General features: G+C 49.0%; 1 protein-coding gene and 1 pseudogene across 2 annotated transcripts; both read right to left on the reverse strand.

Moving 5' to 3' along the window:
* Positions 1-55: 55 nt before the first annotated feature.
* GIPC1 (GIPC PDZ domain containing family member 1) lies at positions 56-9,745 on the reverse strand. 2 transcript variants are annotated; one of them, XM_037506015.2, is made up of 10 exons: positions 9,706-9,745; positions 7,671-7,727; positions 7,419-7,560; positions 5,972-6,056; positions 3,085-3,405; positions 2,525-2,710; positions 2,244-2,424; positions 1,408-1,520; positions 1,015-1,096; positions 56-907 (listed from the first exon to the last, which is right to left on the reverse strand). In XM_037506015.2, exons 5-10 carry the CDS (start codon positions 3,370-3,372, stop codon positions 756-758), a joined length of 1,002 nt encoding a protein of 333 aa, XP_037361912.1. In that variant the 5' UTR covers positions 3,373-3,405; positions 5,972-6,056; positions 7,419-7,560; positions 7,671-7,727; positions 9,706-9,745; the 3' UTR covers positions 56-755. The 2 variants fall into 2 exon arrangements, with proteins under 2 accessions (XP_037361912.1, XP_037361911.1); XM_037506014.2 differs by lacking the exon at positions 7,419-7,560.
* On the reverse strand, positions 7,516-20,755 carry LOC119242162 (uncharacterized; annotated as a pseudogene).
* Between the last annotated feature and the right edge of the window lie 1,747 nt (positions 20,756-22,502).

The following is a 22,502-nucleotide window of genomic DNA, read 5'->3' on the forward strand; positions in this document are numbered from 1 at the left end:
TTTCCCAGCCCCGGCCCAACCTCCACCCCCCCCCCCCCATCCCGAAGTCCACACAGGTCAAACAGCAGATAGATTCTTTATGTTCAAGACAGCAAATTCAGATACAAAAGCCCACTGCCTTCGACCCTCCTGGTCCCACCCTGTCCATTCAGGGCTGGGCTGAGGGGGCCACATGGGATTGGGAGGGTTCACAGCAGACTAGTGTTTAAAATGCAGAGGTAACAGACTCCACAGTGTGGGGATTTCTCTAGGGGTGGGAGCGGGAGGATATTATTGCATTGGCCAAGGGGGGAATGCTCCCCTTCTACATTCCCTGCATCAGGAAATGAGGGAGGTCACTCCCCCCCACCCCCAACAGAACCCAAGGCCCCAGGGAGAGGGACCAGTTTGGCAGCTGATGTGGAAAGTGTTGAGGGTGGGGCTGGCGGCTCATTCTGGCCAGCCCCTCTCCCCTCCTGATCCTGCTGAGGTAGGTGGGGAACAGGACAGTGGGGGTGGGGCGGGAGAGGGCCACAGGGGGGTGGGGTGAGGTGGGGGGGATGGGGACCCCCAGGTGGGCTGGGAACAGGGAAGGGGTGGTACCGATTGGAGAGGGGCAGGGGGCCCAGCCCCACCTCTGCTCCACTCTGCATCATCCTCCAGGTGCTGAGCAAGGCCCAAGCCAGATACTAGGGTCCTGGCCATGGTGTCCCCTCCTCCCAACTGGGGATTCCCATTAGGCTGGGCCCAGGTCATCCCAAGGTCCAGTGGGCAGCCTAGTAGCGGCCAACTTTGGCGTCCCCAATGGCACCCCAGACGTCAAAGACGAATTCATCAGGGAAGGCGAAGTCACCAAGCCGCTCGTCCAGGGCCTCAGCCAGCTCGTCTGGGTTCCTTTTGTCCTTTCCCAGCTCCACCATGGTGGCCGCTGTGGGTGGGGAGCAGAATGGAGATACCAAAGACAGAGGCAACAGCTCCTAGAAGCCCATCTCCTAGACTCCCCACTGCCCCCAGATCCAGGATCCCCTTACTCACCTAACTCTGTGTCCCTGATGCCCATGTAACTCTCCAATAGGTCATCTACCTTCTCGATTGCCTTCTCCTCAAAGGCTGAGGGCTGGAGTGGGGGAGGGTAACAGCAATATCATAATTACATGATTATAATTGTAACTGTACTTACTAAACACTGAGTGCTTTTTCTGTATATATCCTAGTTATTGCTCACAATGCTGAACATGTCAGTATGATTATCCCCATTTCATAGATGAGGAAACTAAGGCTGACAGGCCCAAGAAAGGTTTCAGAGCTGGGAGGCAACACAGGTGGATCTGAATCCAGGCAACCCGCTCAGACCCCTTCCGCTGGAAGGTGATGCTGCCTCTTATGGCTGTGCAGGGAAGGGGGTTGAGGTCTGGCTGGAACACTCACCAGATCCTCTACTGTGGCTGGGCCCCGGGATCGAAGCCGAAGGGTCCCTCGGCCAGTGCCCAGCTGGGGGCCAGAGCCAGGGCGGCCACCCCCTGAACGCATGCTGATCATGTCTGCAGGAGGCAGAAAGGAATAAGGAAGCCCAGTCCGGCAGGCTCTTGGCAGAAACCCAGGCCTGCTGGCCTTGACAGTCCCTTCTACTTTCTCCATTCTTCTGTGGGCTTGGGGGGTGTTGGAGGTGACCCTAAGAAGGTAGGACTCCTCACTGAGGTTCGGCATAGTTGCCAAGCAGTCAGGGACTGGCGATGGAAAAGGTCTGAAGGACAACCTGAAAAAGCCACTTCGACCCCCAAGGACTGGGGGACAAAGGAGGGTGTAGGGCCTAGGTCTCTAGCTGGGTACAACTGCTGGGCTGCCTACTAGCCCTATCTGCTTGGGGAAGTGTTTGAAAGTCCCCCACCCCCACCATAGGGGCCGTAGTTCCATTCCTGAGAGTTAGTGAAGCCAAACGGAAAAGTGGGGGGGGGGGGGGGAAGCCTGGCACAGGGCAGCCAAGCCTGGCTTCTCAGGGCTGAGGGGCTGGCTGGCCAGGATTGGGGGTGCTTGGTTGACCTAATGGCTCCTGGAAACAGGGTGTGGGGGCAACTTCCTCCTTGGTCCCACCCTCCCCCCAGGCTGGGCAAAGAGCCAGCACCCCTTCTCCAGGGCAGGGCAGAATTGCTCCCCCTTCCACTTCAGCTGGATGGGTTTGGGCACCACCTGCTGGTAACTCTCTACATTGCAGCTTGAGCCCAAATGAGCAGGGAGATCAAGGGAGGTCTTGCTCAGCTCCTCACCAAAGGCCTTGCGGGGCTCTGTTAGCTTCAGAGAGAAAGTACGGCCTCGGGGCAGCTCCTTAAGTAGCCGGGCCACTTCATAGTGCCGACATCCCAGCAGGCTCTGCCCATTGATGGCCTCAATCATGTCACCCACGCTGATGAGCTGGATGTGGTCAATCACGCTGCCCTCCTTAATGCGCTGGAGGGGAGAGGAACTGTCAGCTCCCAGGGCTCTGCCCTTTGGCATTATGGCTGGCCTTACCCTCAGGACTCTCTGTGCCCTGTGCACCCCCAGGCACCTTGATGAAGGCATAGCCGGCCCCATTGTCCGTGATGGTGAGCCCCAGAGCCTCCTCTGACTTGTACACCTCCACCTCCTTGTGCTGCCCCTTGATGTGAGCGAAGATGAAGTCCTCCAGCCCAATCTGGCCACCAAGGAGCTTGTCCATGTCCACTTTGTGGGTGTTGAGAGTGCAGAACATCACCTGCAGGGGTAGGGGAGACTCAAACCTTACCTCCCTCCCTTACCCTACTGAGGCACAGGCCTTCCAATGCCTGACGGGAATTCAGCATCTAAATCTGGTCTCCAGTCCCTATAATTCACAGGGACATGAACTTCCCACCAGAACCCAAGGTGTGATGGGAACTCAGCATCTGTGTCCTGACCTCCAATTCCCACAATCATTGGGGTGCAGGCCTCCTAACGTCTGATGGGAACTCAGTACCCAACCCTGGTCTCTAATTCCCGTAATTCACTGGTGTGCAAGCCTCAGCATCTTCAGCTTCAGCATCTGTGCCCCAGCATTCCCAGACCTCTAGCCCACCATTAGGGGCCTCATCTCTGGCTCCCCAGCCGTACCTCTGCAGCTGGCAGCCGGAAGGCCTCAGCAATCTTGCTGTACAGCTCCTTAACGTTGGTGAAGCCCTCGATGCGGCCGGTGGGGCTGCCGTGGGCCAGCTGGGTGTGGAATACGAGGCGGGGCCGCAGGGCTGGGGGAGGGGGAGGCAGGCCCATTTGGGGCCCCCCTGCCCCACCTCCGCCCAGGGGCCCTGGCTCCCCCACGCCCAGCCCACCACGACCTGGCTCCGCCTCCTCATTTTCCACCAGAGGGGGCGCCTTTTTCCGCCGCCCCAGTCCCAGCGGCATGAGCAGTGAGAAGAGGGTGTGTGCCCAGGAGATCTGCAGAGCAGGAAAGTGGGTTCAAGACCAGGGCAGCAGCCTCAGGCAGCCTCTTCCTCATGTTAGCACACTAAAGGCCCAGGATATACTTAGAGAATAGACAGGCCTCAGTTCAAATCCCTGTTCTGGAACTTACACACTTTTTACAGAAACAATAATAGCAGTTAATATCTATTACCACTATGCTAACTGCTCCATGACCTTACTCCCTCCTCACAATGCATGGTGTGCACTAGGTGATGTGGGACTAGGTTATGCTGTGATTATGCTCACTTAAAAACTGAGAAAATGGAGGCTCAGAGCAATTATGTTTCCCTTTATTTTTCTGTCAGACAATCTTCAGTGCTGTGTGTAAAAAAACTCTCACTCTCTCCTTTAAAACAGGTAGGCAGAGGGCCTCCCCGGTGGCGCAGCGGTTGAGCGCTGGGTTGCGAAGCTGCCCGCAGCCTCTGCAGCGCCGGTTCAATCCCCGGCTGCTCCCCGGCCACCAGAGGAGGGTCCCACATGGCGCTCAGACCTCTCCTGCTGCCCGCTGCTCCCCTCAGCAGTGTACTTCGGTCCTTCTACATGCTCTGCTCCCCGCTCTGACTCTGGTGAGTTCTCTCACCCTCCCGCGCTTCTGACTGTACCCAGTGCTTGTATAAATAAGTAAATCAATATATCTTTTTAAAATAAATAAATAAATATATAAATAAATAAAACAAACAGGTAGGCAGATAGCATTTACTGACCTCCTGGAGGCCAGGCAGGCATGAATGACATTAGTTCTGGCCAAAGAGTTGTGAAAGGAAGTGACACATGACCTTTAAATCTGCTTCTCCCAGGCAAGGTGACCAGCCACCTTTGATAAGATGGTGACTCCCTGAGGCCAGTCCCTGGCTGACTACAATGGAGGGAACCTCCCAGAGAGCTGCAATGAACATGCAGCAGGAGTGAATTTGGCCACTAAGATTTTTGGGGTTTTTACTGCAGCAAAACCTCTCCTGATAGACTATTTTTTCTCTTCTCTTTTTCTTTCTTCTCCCCTCAACATCTCTTGGTTTCTTACGCTCTCTCTTCCCCCCTCCCTCCATGAAAAAAAATTAAGTTTGGGGCACTTAGTATGTTGCTGCACCATTTTAGATATTGCCTTTGATATGTAAGGTCTCTGACTATGGCCACCTTGTGCTATTACACAGGTTATTCACTATGCAAAAAGCACCAGGCCAAGCACTCTGCCTGCCAAGTTACATTCCCTACTGAGGTAACACATCTGCTGGGAGGAAGGGCTGCCTGTTTCAAACTCACTCCTAGGTGCTGTCCAGGTTAGCTGGTGCTCTGTGCATGCTGTCCAGACACATAGTCCAGAAAAAGATGCACAGTGAGCAAGCATGCATGAGTCTAACAGAGCTTCTAATACTGTTATGAAGACAATAAAACAGGGCCTCCCCGGTGGCGCAGCGGTTGAGCGCTGGGTTGCGAAGCTGCCTGCAGCCTCTGCAGCGCCGGTTCGATCCCCGGCTGCTCCCCGGCCACCGGAGGAGGGTCCTGCATGGCGCTCAGACCTCTCCTGCTGCACCCGCTGCTCCCCTCAGCAGTGTACTTCGGTCCTTTTGCCTGCTCTGCTCCCTGCTCTGGCTCTGGTGAATTCTCTCACCTTCCCGCGCTTCTGACTGTACCCAGTGCTTGTATAAATAAATAAATAAATCTTAAAAAAAAAAAAAAGACAATAAAACAAGAAAAGTTCTGCACATAAGGCTAGGGAGGGCTTCTCTGAGCAGGTGAAATTGAACCTGAGACCTTAATGACAGGAAGAAATAGTCACATAAGGAAATGAGGCAAGAACGTTTCAGGTAGAGTGAACTGTCAGTGCAAAGGCTCTGTGGTGGGGTTGCACTTGGCTGCACTGTTCCACTGTCTGTGGAAGAGTGAGGAGGCTTATGTGGTTGGAAAAGAGTGAGGAAAGGGGACAGCAGGAGGAGTTGAGAAAGGTGGGGGACAGGGCCCCCTTGAGGGCCACAGGGAAGACTTGGGCTTTTGCTCTGTATGGGAGCCAAGGAGAGTTCTGAGCAGACTCACAGCTTTAGGCTCATGGATCAATGAGAGAACAGAGCAGCTGGAGTAGAATGAGCAATAGTAGAGTGTGAAGTGGGGAGGTAAGAGAGCTGACAGGGTTGACTGTGTGGGGCCTTAGAGACTAGGGAAAGAGTTCAGTTTTCATGTTTAAATCACATGATTTAAACAAAGTCACAGATATCTGCTACACCTGACTCCCAAGTCCAAGTTCAGAACCACAAATGGTTCCCTGTGGGATGCAATCTTCCTAGGCCTCAGATGCCTGTTCTGCAAATGGGGCTATTCCATTCACCTGGCCAGGTTGACATGAGAATCAAATCATGTCAAATTTTATTTTCCTCTGCATTTTTGATCCTTCCCTTCAGATTTTCTCTTCCAGGGGGCCACTGTGGATTTAGTTGAACCCAGTGGGCTACACCCATCCTTATTTTCACTCATTCATTCATTCATTCACTCACTCACTTGTTCTCCTATACCTCCTTTCACCTAGTCCAGCTCCATTATAACTCACCTAAACTAGTACAGCTGCCTCCTTGTTTCCTGGCCTCTGCCCTTGCCCCCCACGGTCTCTTGCCAACACAGCAGCCAGAGTGATCCTGTAAAACATAAGTAAGGTCATGTCCGTTCTCTGCTTCTATCCCTCCCAGACTCCCACCTCATTCAGAGTACAAGTCAAAGTCCCGCTTTCAGCCCCCAGGCCCCAAAAGATCAGACTGCATTACTTTCTCCCCCTTCATCTCCATCTCCTCTTCTCTCCCTTTTGTTAATTCCCTCCAGCTACACTAGCCTTATTCCTGTTTCTCCAACACATTAGGTACCATCCAGTCTCAAAACCTTTGCACTGTCTTCTGATATTCATATAACTCACTCTCTCACCTCCTCCGGCAGAATATGCATTTAATTCATCTATCTTATTGTTTTCTGAAGGGACAGGGAATTTGACTATCTTATTCATCTCTATTGCCTTAGTGCAGACAACAGAGCCTGGTGCATAGTGGATGCTCAATAAATATTGAATGAGTGAATGGATAAATGAATGATCCTAATGTTCACCTGCCCACCAGTTCCTGTGCCTGCCTCTGGGGAGATGAAGGGCCATGGCTGTAGTCTCTTCTTTGTTAAGAGGGTTTTATCTCCTAGCAAAAGTATAAGCCCCACTATATGGTTCCCCATCCCCTGCTTCCCAGTACAAGGCTGGATGCAGATTGGTGCTTCATTGAGTGACAAAGATAGGAGCATATCTCCCTCATATTACACTGTGATTTTGTTTTCTATTCTCATAATCAATTATCCTGAACACCTCTTAATACATCCTTTAACCGTACGGGTTTGCCTTTTTATGAACTCTCTAAGTCTTTGCCAATTTGTGAAAATTACAGTCTGTTTTAATTGCATGGCCTGCCTTTCTTCTTACTGGTTTGTGGTAACTCTTCCTCTATTCTGGATACCAGTCTTTTTATTGCTTACTTAATCATCACTGGATCTAGCACACAGTAGGCATTCACTGAATATCTGACAAAAAGTAGGTTCTGAATAAACCAGTACTGCCCTCTCAAGTTATTTCACTATAATCAATAATGTGGAAATAAAACAAAAAAACTCTCATAATCACCTCTTCTGGTTCCCCACTCCTCCCACTTAACATCCTCACTTAACATCATCAATAGGTTCTTGGAAACTATGTCTTTAAGCAAAATGTAATATAAGGAAAGCACATCCTTCCATTCAAAGTTGGCCAGTCTTATTTTCCTCATCAACACTATAATGAAATGATGTTATTAAAAAACCTGCTGTACTCAAAGGCAAGATGCTAAGAAAACATGAGTTTGGAACTTGACTTCACCATACTAGCTATATGACCTTGGGCAAGTAGGTTAACCTATCCAAGCTCCAAGGAAATCATGCATGTGCCCGGAACAGTTCCTGGTGTACAATAAAGGTTCCATAAATAAACTCACAATGATTATTACTATGATTTCCATCAGTAAATACAGAAGATTCAAACATCCTCCTTTTCCAAGGAGGTCACATTCTGCTGACCAAGTCCCAATATCCTTATTCTCTCTGCCCATACTCAATGCCCTGGTTCGGGATGGCTTCCTGTGAAGGGGGAATAACAGTTGTGAAGAAAGTGGGTGATTGATGAATCTGCCCTTCCAGGCCAGAAGACACAGAATGACCCGGGTTCAAATCCCACCCCTGCCACTTACCGTTGGCTGTGTGATCATGGACAAATCACTTCACTTGATGGGCCTCAGTTTCCTCATCTGAAAAATGGGCAGAATTCTTGAATCTCACCGTGTTTTGGGGACTCCAAAGAGATAATGCATGTAACTGCTAAACACTCTGCCTGACACTTGAGGAAACTGTTATTATTATTATTGTCATCATTATTATTGCCTCTTCCTCTGCCCTCCCAGGAACATCACAGTCCTCTCTGCCTGCCAGGGCCTACTCCAGGGCACCTCCTCCAAGCAGTTTCCCTGGGTTGCCCCAGTCTGCTAGAAACGTAAAAGACAACTATGGTCCAGACAAGTCAGGCCCATGAACTTAATTATGTGTTGCCCTGATAGAACTCTTGTCTTCCAATCTTAGGCTGTTATTTAACTTGTCTCCATTTTAAAAAGAAAACCAGAGCATGTAAGTCCACTGACTCAAATCTTACAACAGTTTCCCATCTCATGGAGGGAAAGCTCCACACTAATTAAGGTGATACATAGATGCTGCAGAATCTCTTTTTTGGCTTCACCTCCTGCTCCAGCTACTGTTCCTAGTTGTTTCAGAATTTTTTACCCTGGCTGTGCCTCTGCTTGATGTCTGCAAGGTTGGCTCCTTTTTGTCATTTGGGTCTCTGCCCCAAAGTCCCCTCATCCAAGAACCCACCCACAGCCCACAGACTCTATCATGCCACCCCCCATATTTTATCCATAGCACTTATCATTATCTCAGGCATCTCCTTTATTTACTAGTGAACTAGTTTTTTGCTGTCCCCTCTGAGAAAAGCAGCTCTCCAAAATAGGAATTTTTTTATCATGTTCATTGTTATATCCTCTGTGCTAAGAACTGTGCCTGACACATATTAGGTACTCAAAAAATATTCACAATATGAATGAATGTGTCTATCCTTAGAATATGCCTGCAGAGGAACTGCCAACTACCACCCTCTCTCCAAGTTCCCAGTCTCCCCTCAAACCAGGCCCAAGCTCCCCTTTCCAGAGGGTATTGCTTTGGAGTGGAGGGAGGAAGGCCTCTGATTCAGTCTTGAAAAACCGGCTCCTGGTGGTTTCCGGGGAAAACGCCTACTGCCAGGACTTGGCCCAGGCAGCCCGGGGAGTTCAGCAGGTACAGGACCCCAGTGTCCTGAGCCCTTGCCTATCTCCCTATTCAGGATCTAGCCTTTCCTTTCCATTCAGGGGAGAACGGACATGGGGGCAGCTTCCTGTCTGAGTGGTTGTTGTCGAGTTACTGCTGGGTGGATGGCGGTGGAGGTGCCCCCACCAGCCTAGGGTAAGCAAAGAGCAGCAGGTGTGGCCTAGATGGTATGTCTGGTAGACGTGGGGTGGGGGAGAGGGAGCCAGAAGCAGGCTGAGGAGCTGGTTAGGAATACCTGTGCCATGGAGCCACTGGGAATTTAGTCTAGTAGCTGAAACTACAGCTCTGCACCCTGAGGCAGTTGTTCAAGTCTCACTTGCTGCCACTTACTGGCTGTGTGACCTTGGGTAAGTCACTCCACCGCTCTGGGTTTGCTGCCTCACCTCTAAATGAAGTAACAGCACTTCTAGGAGGTGTTTATAGAGTCGATGACACAATACACATGGTCTATACCTGACACGGAAGTATGCAATAAATACTAGCTGGGGTGATTTTTTTCATTATCATCATCGGGACCCCCGTCCTTCCCCGATCCTCCCCAGGTGCCGGACGCTGGGGACACGGTGAACCCCGGGGCCGGGCCGGGCAGGACTTGCTCCCCGCCCGGAGTGAACCGCCCAGAGGCGCGCAGGAGACAAGGGAGGGGTGCGGCTGGAGACCGCATCCCTGGGGCGAGCGGTGTTTGCCTCCGGCCCCAGCGGCAGGAGAGGCGCCTCGCTGGGAAGGGGCCCCGGGCATCCCCGCACCCCGGCTAGACCTCCAGCCGCGTCCAAGGGGCCGACCCCACCCCGCACGATCCTCCGGACCCCCCGAGGGTTCGCTCCGTTCCGGGGTCCCCCGAGCGGCTGCGCCTCACCCGCGCCAGAAACTCACCTGCGCCCGCGACTGCGCCGCCGCCACCCCGCGCGCCGGCTCGGCCCCCCGCAAACTCCGGCCAGGGCCTCCCCGCAGCCGCGGCAGGGGCGGGGCCGGCGCCCGCCGCCTGCCAATCAGAGGCGACCGCCGGGCTCTCGCGGCCAATCCGCTCCGCTCCGTCAGTCTCGGGCTGGAGCGACCGGCACATTCCAGAGGGATCCCTCCGCCTCGCCGGCTCCCGACGCCCTTCCTCCCCCGCGCCAGGGCGTAGTGGACTCTCTCGCCCCGCCTAGGCCGCGGCGGGCCGTACCATCGCAGGGCCGCGGAGGGGGCAGGGCTACGGTAGTCCCCAGCCAATCCGGAGAGGCTAATGGGAAGCGGGGGGCCCAAGGACCACGTGTTGCTGGAGGAGTGTACGTTTGGGGTGTCCTGGGTGGTCGCCGCGGGGCGGGGGGAGCGGTAGCCGTGGGAGTCGCGTGACCAAGCCTGGGTTTGGGGAGAGGATGTAAAGTTGCAGCGTCCGGAAAAGAGACCTTATAGGAGACATGGGAGGGGACCCAAGGCAGCCCCCAATCCTGTACCACGCCCTGCCTGCTCCTGCTCCAACCCGGCCATCTTCGGAGCGGAGAAGATAAAAAGATGAATTCATTCCAGGCTGCGGGCGGGGACCGAGATGAATAGGGAGTCTCCTGCTTCCCGGGGTCTTACACAATGGACAACGGCATTCATTCACTCGTTCATTCACTCATCAAATATTTAATGTGATCCTGCTCGGTGCCAGGCTCTGACCATGACTATAGACACATCAACGAATAAAGTGTTCCTGGGAGAGGAAACAGCGAGTGCAAAGACCTGGAGGCCAGACAGAGAAAGAGCACATTTTAGGATAGTGCATTATAGTAGGAGCTAGCAAAGCTGTGTGAAAAGCCTTGTGCAATGGAAGCAGTATTTATTGAGCACATGCAATGTCCTAGGTTATAACCCAAACCTCTGCCCTGGGGGAATTGACCTTTCATGAGTCTGTTTCCTCCATCTATCTCCTGCCCTACCAGAGACTGAAACAGCAGGATCTCAGCAAACATGTGTGGATGAAAATACCAAGGTAATCTCACCATCTCCAGGTTTGTCTTGTAAAGGGGATTTCTCAAACGGGAACCGGTAATCCAAGAAACAAAGGCACGTCCTGCAAGTCAGGATTCTCAGTTCCCAAGACAGGTAAGATTTCCCTGTTGCCATTCAAGGCAGCTGGGGCTGAACCTGAGTTCACTGTGTCCTGGGAGTTGTAGTTCTCAGAGGCCTCTAACTGCTACAACCATCCCAGAGCCACACTGGGTTTTTGCAGTTGCCAGATGAGCTGCTTGGCAACCCAGCATGACCAAGGCCTTCACTTAGAGGCTAAGTGAAAGGGGAGAGTGGGCCCTGGGTTTAGTTACAGAGGGCTGTCCAATCAGCCTAACCCAGCTGGCAAACACTCTGGTTGCTGTGGCAACAGGCACAGCTATTGTCCCTCTCTTCCTGTTCTGCTGACCTCTGCCACCTCCCCTACAGAGGTGGATGCCTCAGTTGTTTCATTGCCTTCTGTGTGACTGTACTCATGGCCCTGCCTGCACCTGAGCTGCCCTCTGTACACCTGGAAAGGGCAGGATGGGTTATTTTGGGTACAGCCAAGTCCTGAGTCAAAATCCACATTTTGGGCCTCTCTTATGGTACAGGTGGTTAAGTCTTAGCACTATCAAGCTATCACCAGCCACTGTGGCATGAGTTCGATCCCCAACCAGGGAGCTAACCCACATGGCGCAGCATACCTTTACTGTCTTGTCCGCTGTTCACCTCAGCAGTGTATTTCAGTGGATCTGCTTGTTCTGCTCCCCACTCTGTCTCTGGTGAATCCTCTCAACCCCCATGCCTCTGGCCTGTACCCCAGCTCTGTCTCTGTCTCTGGTGAATCCTCCCAACTCCCCACCCCCCAACCACACCTCTGGCCTACAACCCAGTTCCCATAAATAACTAAATACAAATAAATCTTAAAAAAAAAAAAAAACAACAAAGCCCACCTCTTGATGGATGAAGGGGTACACAAGCAGTGGTCAGGGGGTTGCCCATGGTACAGGGCAGTGCTAGACACCTCCTACCTGATTTTACAGCTGTAAAATGTGCCTGCCTGAGAACTGAGTCTGGGAGGCCTAGCTGGTGGAACTCAGACTTGAGTGCTACCTCTGTTGAGTTAGAAGTCACCATCATGGGCCTCCCTAGTGGCGCAAGGGGTTAAGCACAGTACTTTTGAAGCTATCAACAGCCACTGCCACAGGAGTTTGATCCCTAGCCAGCTAGGGAGCTACCCACATGGCGCAGCAGACCTGTCCTGTCTTGTCTGCTGCTCCCCTCAGCAGTGTATTTCAGTCAGTCTGCCTGTTCTGTTCCCCACTCTGTCTCAACCCCCATGCCTCCGGCCTGTACCCCAGCTCTTGTATGCATAAATAAATAAATTTTTAAAGATTTATTTATTCATTTATACAAGAACCGGGGTACAGGCCATATGCAGGAGGGTGAGAGGATTCACCAGAGACAGAGCGGGGAACAGAATAGGCAGACTAATGAAATACACTGCTGAGGGGAGCAGCGGGCACGACAGAAGAGGTCTGCCATGCCATGTGGGACCCTCGCCGGCTGGCTGGTATTGAACCGCTGCAGAGGCTGCAGATTGCTTCACAGCGCATTGCTCAAATGCCTGCGCCACCAGGGGAGGCCCAAAAAATCTTTTTTTTTTTTTAAGATTTATTTATTTATGCATACAAGAGCTGGGGTACAGGCCAGAGATGCGGGGGATGAGAGAATTCACCAGAGACAGAGTGGGGAACAGAACAGGCAGACTGACTGAAATACACTGCTGAGGAGAGCAGTGGGCGAGTCAGGAGAGGTCTGCTTCACCCTGTAGGTTGCTCCCTGGCCGGCCAGTATTGAACTGTTGCTGCAGAGGCTGCGGATTGCTTCATAGTGCGGTGCTTAATCCCTTGCGCTGCCAGGGAGGCCCCTAAATAAATAAATCTCAAAAATAAAAAGAAGTCACCATCTTACAACCACCAGGGAATAATTGATACAGGTTAGGCTCATCAAAGGGGAAGTGGGTACTCAGATGACTAGCCCAAGGATTACTTCTTTATTACAACTGGGAAAAGTTACAGTGGAAAAAGTTGGCAGTCACCACCTTAACCAAGTGATCAAAGTGAACATCATGAGGTGAGACAGGTCCTCATGTGCCCCCTGCTGTGATGTACAAAGACCACCTGTGAAGTGCTCAGTCCTGCCCCAAGTTTACCTAGGATCTGATCATGAAGAAAGAACCAGACCCATCCCAATTGAGAGAACTTCTGAAACTCCCCCTCTCATCCCCAAAACAAAACAAAAAACTGGCCTGAACTCTTCAAACAAATCTTTGTCATGCAAGGAAATATCAATCAATTAAATGAATGAATGAAAGACTGGGGAACAGTTCTAGCTTAAGGAAACAAAAGGAGATAACAACTAAAATCAATGTATGATCTTTGATTGGATTCTCCATAAAACTTTCAAAAAAAGATGAAACCACGATTAAAGATATTCTTGGGACGATAGGGGAGATATAAATGCTGAGTGAGTATTAGATAATATTGTATTTGTGTTAAATTTCCTGAGTGGGACCATTGATTGCACTGTGATTAGATAAGGGAATGTTCTTGTTCTTAGGAGATACAGCCTGAATTATTTAGTGCTAGATTCATGATGCCTGTAACTGTTAAGTGGTTCAGAAAAATATATATGTATGCAACATTCTATGTAGTATTATAATATAGTGTACATTAGTGTTAATATAGACAAGGAGAGAGGTGTGGAGGGAAGAAAATCTGGAAAAATAGTAATAATTGCTGCCAAATCCAGGAGAGTGATATATGGATATTCATGTTACTGTTCTTATTTTTTTTGAGATTCATTTTTATTTACTTATGCATATAAGAACTGGGGTGTAGATCAGAGGTAAGGGGGGTGAGAGGATTTACCAAAGAGCAGACAGACTGATCTACTGAAATACACTGCTGAGGGGAGCAGCAGTCCAGACAGGAGAGGTCTGTGCCATGTGGGTTACCTCCTGGCCAGGGATTGAACTCATGTTGCAGTGGCTGGTGATAACGCTAAGACTTTAACCCCTTCACCACCAGGGAGGCCCCCATGTTACTACTCTTACAAATTTTCTCTGTAAGTTGGAATATTTCAAAGTAAACATTGGAGGAAAATAAACCCATTCTCCAGTGGGTTTGCTGTGCAACTTTTTTGTCTTTCCTTGCAAATGTGTCATTTTACATGGGTATTCTATTATATTTGATTTCTTACTTTTCCCACTCAACACCACTTTTTTTCCCATTTGCTTGCTAATTAATTAATTATAGCACTATGCCTGGAAGATCCATCTGTATTGCTAATCTCTTGAATCTGTTTTCTCCCAACTTCTGTTTGGTGCTCTGCAAAATTCATCCTTCACGTTATACTCCTCTGTACAGCTCCTCACATCACAGCAAACATTACTAGGACATGCTCCCTTAGGAACCTGATGAGAGTCTCCCCCGAAGAGAAACCTGAATACAGAGATGCTGAGTCACAGGGCAAACCTGAGTTATGTGCTCCCACCCCCAGACTAACTGACCCCAGTCACACTCACTGGCAGTGCAAGAGAGTCCTGTGTTCCTTTATCTCCACCAGCTATTGGCATTATCCAGTTTTCTAATTTTTGCCATTCTGACTATCAAGTCAAATTGCTATTGTTTTAGTTTATAGTTCTCTGATTTCTAATTTTTTTTAAACATTTATTTATTTATTTTTTATAGAGGCATGTTTTATTTATTTGTTTGTTTGTTTTGTTTATACATGCACTGGGTACAGTCAGGAGCGCGGGAGGGTGAGAGAATTCACCAGAGCCAGAGCGGGGGAGCAGAGCAGGCAGAAGGACCGAAGTACACTGCTGAGGGGAGCAGCGGGCGGCAGGAGAGGTCTGCGCGCCATGTGGGACCCTCCTCCGGTGGCCAGGGAGCTGCCGGGGATCGAACCGGTGCTGCAGAGGCCGCGGACAGCTTTGCAACCCAGCGCTCAACCGCTGCGCCACCGGGGAGGCCCCGAGATTTCTAATTATTTTGAACATCTCATTTGCTTGATCTCATTGGCTCTCTTCCATAAATTGCCTGTTCAGACTTTTGCCCTGTTTGCACTTGGGGTTGCTATCTTTCTCATGTTCATTTGCATGAGTTCCCCAGAGTCTAGAATTGCAACTGTCCAGTTTAATCTGTGTAACGTGAATATTCTGCTCTTTACATGTAGTTATTGAGTACTTGAAATGTTAGCCACATTTCAGTATAAATCCAGAAAACAAATCAAGATGTACATTAGGTGTAAAATACACAGGGGGTTTCTAAGATGTAGTAGAAAGAAAAGAGGAGCACATCTCATTCATTAGTTTTTATACTGATTACACGTCAAGATGATAATAGTTTGGATGTATTGGGCTAAATAAAATTAATAAAAGTAATTTCACCATTGTTTTAACGTGGTCACTAAAAAATTTAAATCTACTGGATCTCACTGGGATATTGATCCCTCATGAGTTTAAGTCATGATAGAAAATGTTCAGATAGAGCATCCCATGTGCCATCTGCTTTTATAAGAACTTTGTATTTATTAAATAATTTAGCTCTCCTGAGGACCCTGTGAGGGGTGAAGAAAAAGGGGAGAATGAGCCCTGTGCTTTGGTACTGAGTGCTGCAGCCAAAACATTCATTGCAAATATAGTCTCCAGTGATGGAACCTTTAGAATCCTCATATACTGTTGGTGGGAATATAGGCTGGTCCAGCCCCTATGGAAAATGGTACGGAGTTTTCTGAAAATATTAAAAAACCAGATCTACCATATTTCCCTTTTAAGTATCTGTCCAAAGAATATGAAAACAGGGCCTCCCAGGTGGCGCAGCGGTTGAGCGCTGGGTTGTGAAGCTGCCCGCGGCCTCCGCGGCGCCAGTACTATCCCCGGCCACCGGGTGAGGGACCCACATGGCGTGCAGACCTCTCCTGCCACCCGCTACTCCCCTCAGCAGTGTGCTTCGTCGGTCTGCCTATTCTGTTCCCCGCTCTGTCTCTGGTGAATTCTCTCACCCTCCCGCGCTTCTGACTGTACACAGTGCTTGTATAAATAGATAAATAAATCTTAAAAAAAAAAAAAGAATATGAAAACACTAATTTGAAGGGCTATAGCACCCCTATGTTCATTGCATGGAGACAACCTAAGTGCCCAATGACTGATGAGTGGATAAAGATGTGGTACACACACACACACAGGAATATTACTCAGCTATTTGAAAAGGATAAAATTTTGCCATTTGTGCAGCTCTCCTGCCTACCTGTGACTATATGGGTGCCTCTCTTTTTTTCTTTCTCCTTTTCCTAATAAACCTGTCCTTTGAAAATGTAAAAAAAAAAATTTTTTTTTGCCATTTGACAGCATGGGTAGAGTTGGAGGGAATTACACTAACTGAGGTAAGTCAGGGAGAAAGACAAGTATCATATGATTTCACTCATATGTATTCCACACATGTGGAATACAAAGAAACAGGCAAAAATAAAACTAAAACAAACCCTAGAAAACTTGACTGCAGAATTGAAGCTACCAGAGCGGGAGAAAGGCAATAAAGGAGAGAGGGGGCCTAAAGGACTATGGTGAAGGATTACTGGTACTTTGCTGGTGGGTGTGGTATAGTAACATACATTTAAAGAGGTGTGAACCTATCTAAACCCCTAAATCATATGATGCTTAAAGCCAAAGTTACAGCAACTAAAAACAAAACCTTAAAAAATCAAGTGATTAAAAAGATAGAACCTTTATTAAATCTTTTGTTGTGTGCCAGGCCCTGTGTTGCTTGCTTTTGATGACTAATTCCACTGATTCATCCTGAGGATGGTAGTGGCACTGTGCCCATTCTACAGAGAAAGAGACTGAGGCTCATGGGTTGTACTTTCCTCAACTTGGGGCATGGCCTGGAGAATTGGAGGACACCAATGAGGGACACTGTCTTTGCCATACTGATTCCTGTGTTTGATTGCTTGAATCTGTGGCCTGTAGGATGAGTTCCCCTTATTAGTCTGGTAGGACTAAACTCAGCAGGATGGGCCTAGTGGGGAAGCAGAGTTGGTGGCTGTGATGGGGCTATGTCCTGTGGCCCTAGGTTTCAGCCCCAGCACAGGCATCTGCCTTTGGCTGTTGAATTTTAGCAAGTCATGAAAAACCTGACTTCAGTGCTGTTTTCTGAATGAGCAGCAGCAAAGAGAAAGAAATGACAAGAGTAATGATAATAAAAGTTGACATGTAGCTCCAGAGGTCCTTCTCTAACTTGCTTTATGAGGATGCTTGCAACATTTCCACTTGAACCCACCAGGAATAGAGGGATGATGAAGCGCCATCCTTCAATTGCTAAGACCCAAATTTAGAGTCACCGTGTCTCCTGGCTTCTCTTAATCCCACTTCTGATCTGTCAGCACATCCTATCTACAGTCCTTTCAAAATACATCTCCAGGGCTTCCCCGGTGGCTCAGCCGTTGAGCGCTGGGTTGTGAAGCTGCCCGCAGCCTCTGCAGTGCCGGTTTGATCCCTGGCTGCTGGGCGAGGGTCCCACATGGTGCGCAGACCTCTCCTGCCGCCCGCGGCTCCCCTCAGCAGTGTACTTCGGTCCTTCTGCCTGTTCTGCTCCCCGCTCTGGCTCTGGTGAATACTCTCACCCTCCTGCGCTTCTGACTGTACCCAGTGCTTGTATAAATAAATCTTAAAAAAAAAAAAATGAAAAAAAAAATACATCTCCAGTCACTTCCCACCACCTCCTCTGGCTCCCACCTGGTTCGGACCCATCATCTTCCTGATTTCCCAGCTCTCCAAGTCTGTTTCTTCCACAGTTGGCCAAAGGGCATCTATGAGTGCCTGAGTCAGGTCAGGTCCTTTCCCTGCTGACAACTTCACCTTGATATGTTGTGGACTCAAAACACCATTCCCTGAAGTATTTTATCAGGAGTCAGGCTTGGCATCAGTATGTTGGTGTCCAGCATAATCTCCCTAAGGAGCATTGGGCTCTGTTGAGACAAACCACCTTCTAGGCAAAAGCAAATCACCCTGAGTCCTTCCTGACTCAGACTCTTTCAGCTGGTTTCTCCCCTGCCGCAGGCACTCAGACTTGCCTCAGCAGGACCCTGGCCTGACCTATCTCATCCCTGGCCACGCCCCTTCCTACTCTCTCCTCTCTGGGTGGATGGTGGGAGGACAGATGGGCACTCACTGTCCTCAGGTCAGCCTGGCTCTGTCCACAAGCCTTGTCTGCCTGGAAGTCTGGTCCATGGAGTCTCCTCCCATGGCCCCATCCCTGCTCTGTGACAAACTCCTGTCCCAGGCCTGGGTGAATGGGCCCACCAGGCCTCCTTCCTCCAAGCTCTCTGGTCATGGGAAGTGCCTTGCCCAGTATGATAGGTTGGATGTTATTTCCCCCAAAAGATAAACTTACATCCCTGAACCTGTAGATGTGATCTTATTTGGAATAAGGGTCTTTGTGGATGTAGTTAAGGATCCCTGAGTAGACATTACCCTGCGTTAGGGTAGGCCATGAATCCAGTGACAAGTGCTCTTATATGAGGCAAAAAAGAGATACACAGAGGCTAGGGCCACGTGAAGATGGAGGCAGAGACTAGAGTGATGCAGCCCCAGGGTAAGGGGTGCCAAAGAATGCTGATGCAAAGGATGGATTGTCCCTCAGAAACACCAGGAGTCAGCCCTGTTAACACCCTAGTTTTTGACATCTGGCCTACTGAACTGGAAGAGAATAAATTCCTGTTGTTTTAGGACACCCAGGTTGTAGTTCTTTGTGATAGTAGCCACAGGAAATGAAAATCTCCCTTTTAGGTAGATCTGGGGTTCCTGGAAGACTTCATTGGGCTCCTTACCCATTGCTATCTGCCACTCACTGGATCCCATGGGCCTACTGTTGAGCTGGCCCTCAGAAAATGTGCCCAGTGAGTAATACATGAAACAGATCCCCAGGAGAGAGGCACTCTCCTGGAGTCAGAGGTAATGAATATACTTTTTCCAAGTGGGAGCTGGAGAAAGTGGGGAATATGGCCCCTTCTCGGGGGGCAGCACAGCAGATCCCAGGACTGGCTTGTCTTTCCTCTGCATGTGCCCTAACATGAGTGATCATTGAACAAATGTGGTAGGTCCTTTTATCTGAATTGCTGTGTCATTTGATTACTCATTTGACAAACACGTGGAGGGTCAGTTTTGGGCATTATGCTGCCCTGGGCACTGGTTATACGAAGATTACTAGGGCATAGTTGACCTCAGGAAACCAAGTTGCTTCTGGAGTTTCCTCAAAGTTTTCTCTCCTCTCCCATGACAGAAGTTAAGATGTTTGAAAGGTAGAAGAACTTAGACTTCAAACCAACTGAGGCAAGCCTGGAATCAGCAGACTGTGAAAAACAGTGTCAGTTTTGTGGGAGGGACCATGAGTGTCTGTACTTGAAGGCCTAGATCTTTTTTTTTTTTTTTTAAGATTGATTTATTTATACAAGAACCGGGGAACAGGCCAGATGCACGGGAGGGTTAGAGGATTCACCAGAGACAGAGCGGGGACCAGAACAGGCAGACTGAGGAAATACACTGCTAAGGGGAGCAGCGGGCGAGACAGGAGAGATCTGCTGCGCCATGTGGGATTCTCGCCGGCCGGCTGGGATCAAACCTGTGCTGCAGAGGCTGTGGACAGCTTCACAGCGCTGCGCTAAATCGCCTGCGCCACCAGGGAGAACCCATATATTTTATAGATTTTTAAATTCTCAAGCCCCAGACTATCTTTCACTCTGCAACTTTTCCATATACTAAAGGGCACCCATATATGCAAAGCCAGAGGTGAAGCTGAAATGGTTGTCTCAGAGCCAGTACACAGGAGGACAATGAGGCCTGATGAAGCAATTCTAGACAAAATTCATAGTGATTGAAGTTCTTCAATGTAAAGGAGGAAGCATCTAGGAATAGAGTATTACAGAAGATGGAAAATGCTGTGTCCTCATAATCAGCAACTTTGTTCTTCCACAAATTCCTTTTATCTTTTCCTTTCCAAACATCTCTGATCAGCTTCTGAAAGTCTTCTCGTCACTTCTCTAGAAATGGCATCCTCCCTCTTCCCTGCTACGTTGTGCTTAAGAAAAAAGGCTACTAACTACGTGCTGGGTCATCACACTATATATAACAGCAGACTGAATAAGGGCCATATGCCATATTTGCCAATCTAACCAGATGGCAATGGCCACCCCGAAGAGTGCAGAGGACTTGAGGCTGGGAGTCTGTAAGAGCAGGTCCTCCTCAGATTGCTGCTGGGAGCTGCCTTTGGGCACCATGGTGTAGCTGGGAGGCTGACCTGGGTCAAAAGTCATATTCTTCATGCTGTGTTCCTCAATGCATTATCATGCCATTTTCACAGCACCTCTATGAAGTCTGTACCTTCATTTTCCCATTTTTCAAAGGAGGTTGCCTCTGTTGAGTGCAGATCACGACAGCAGGGTAGTGAGCTTGCTTTAGGGACTGTTGCCTTAAGGCTGGGTGAGGGCCAGGCCTAGAGTTGAGGGTCTTAGGGGCATGCCTGGGGATTGGTTCCTGGAGTTTAGCTGAGAGCAATGACTTAAAAGATCCCAAATTCACCTCACCTCTTTGGAGTTACCAGCTGTAGACTAAGAAACCTTCATGTTAGGGCGTAATTATAGCTGACACACATAGTGCTTATATTTCTATGCCAGGTCTATATCTGGAAATTCTTATAACCCTTGAAGAGGTATTAGTGTTATGCCTATCTTACAGTCAAAGAAACTGGAACACAGAAAGGTTAAGTCACTTTTCCAAAGTCTCACAGCTAACAAGTGGTCGAGCTGCGACTCAAACCTGGAAATAGGAACAATGACTAAGGAGAGAGGCACAAACACTGACCTGGATTTTCACAGCCACCCAAGCAGGACTGGCAGAATAAATGTGTTAAATAAGGGGAACAAGGAAGCACTTAATTTCCATGCTGTATTATGCAAGGGGTAAAAAAGAGCATACAATATAATCTATTTGTTTTAAAAAAAGAAATAATCATTTGTGCAGTACTTGTGCAGCACCTCCAGAAATGCACTGGTGAATCTGAGAACATTCACTGGGGGTGGACTCAAACAGCAGGGTGGGAGGGAGGACTTTCACACTATATGCCATTTCCAGTTTGGTACTGTGATTCCACAGCCAAGAACTGAAAATTATGCTTATATAAGCAAACTCTCAGAGGATGCACAAAAACGTTTTTGAGAAAAGCGGAGCATCGCCAGTGCTATGGCTTGTCTAAACTACCATTTGGGAAAGGGAACTGTGGGCCCAGAAAGGGAGGGGCTCAACTGTTCAATAGTGGCTAAGTATACATTTTGGGTTTGTTTGAATCAGGTAAAAATGCCACACTATGGGGATGTGGGATGTCAAAGAAGCAGGCAGGTCCACATGTACTAACATGAATGGAGCTCTCAAATGCGTTCAGAAAGGCATGGGAACAGGAAGATAAATTCACTTTATAATTTCACTACAGAAGCCAAGGAATTGAGTAAGGAGAGGTCTGTGGCTGCACCAAAAACCACTGTCACACATAGTGTCCAGCATGGTCCAAAAAAAAAAAAATTCATATCTGAGGGGCGGGCCTTCTAGATGGTTGAGTCTTTGCTTTTTTTACCATCAACATTTTCCCTGAAGACTCACATTGAACAATGCTCTACCCTCAGTAGGTTGTTTCTGGAGGTTTCCAGAAGTTGAGGCTTTGTGTACTTTAGTGCCAGTGGCACTTTGATATGAAGTTCACAGGGACTCGGACCTGCTTAGTACGCAGTGATGTGATTCAGGAGGCAGGGCAATAGCAACCATGACTCCAACTGAGACTGGAGTCAAAGCTGCACTTTGCTGCACTAAATGTCCTCTTGGTGCCTGAAGTAGTTCTGTAAGTAGGTCTTGTGATAAGGTTCCTTTGGGGCTTGATATTTCAGGGGTCACCTCCTGACAGATGGTGTTTCTTGATTCACTGGACCACTCTTACATACAAAACATTTCCATGAGTGCAGCCAGTTAGTCAGTGCTGCTCAGAGATTGTTTTTAGTAGTTTAATTGTTTCAGTGGGAAGGGAAAGCCATTCCTCTGTTGCTTTAAATGAGCTGTTCTTTTTTACTTTAAAACATTTTGTAGCAAAAGTAGCAATACATCGCCTCAAATTTATATAATCTATATAATTACTTACCTTATAATAAAAAGTTTCTTAAAAAAGTTAAAAAGTAAAACCAGCTTCAGATGCCTGCAAATAAAGCAAGGGCAGAAAATGGGTCTTCTCCAGGGTGGGGCAGTCCTGGGCTGGAATTCTCCTAGGCTGTCTGGTTTGGCAAGGGCTTGCCTGACACCCAGCCTGTTCCAGCAAGAAAGCAGTGGAGAGGGATTATGAGGACAGACACACCTACCAGGCTCTGGAAAACAGGCAAGGCAACTGCTTAACTTTGGCCCCAAACTTCACAAAAACATAAGCTCTCATCACCTCAGCTCTTTGGATGCTTGGATCCAGAATGTAGGATCCATATGCTACGGCACTTGTGTCTTCCTTGCAGAGGACTCCAACTTCTTGCCCGCCCTTCCCACTCCCCCCTCCAACCATTGGAGGGATGCCCATTCCCCACCCCAATCAGCAGAGCCCTCAAACAGAGTCGCAGGACCGCTCCCC

The sequence above is a fragment of the Talpa occidentalis genome, unplaced genomic scaffold, assembly GCF_014898055.3.
Source record: "Talpa occidentalis isolate TD23 unplaced genomic scaffold, MPIMG_talOcc4v2.1 talOcc4.12, whole genome shotgun sequence".
NCBI lineage: Eukaryota > Metazoa > Chordata > Mammalia > Eulipotyphla > Talpidae > Talpa > Talpa occidentalis.

Excerpts from the sequence above, each read along its gene's own strand:
- GIPC1 (XM_037506014.2), bottom strand. The coding sequence starts at position 3,372 with ATGCCGCTGGGACTGGGGCGGCGGAAAAAGGCGCCCCCTCTGGTGGAA. Across the intron at positions 2,425-2,524 it reads CCGGCTATGCCTTCATCAAG|CGCATTAAGGAGGGCAGCGT; the intron begins GTGCCTGGGGGT and ends TCTCCCCTCCAG. Across the intron at positions 1,521-2,243 it reads AGAGCCCCGCAAGGCCTTTG|ACATGATCAGCATGCGTTCA; the intron begins GTGAGGAGCTGA and ends TGCCTCCTGCAG.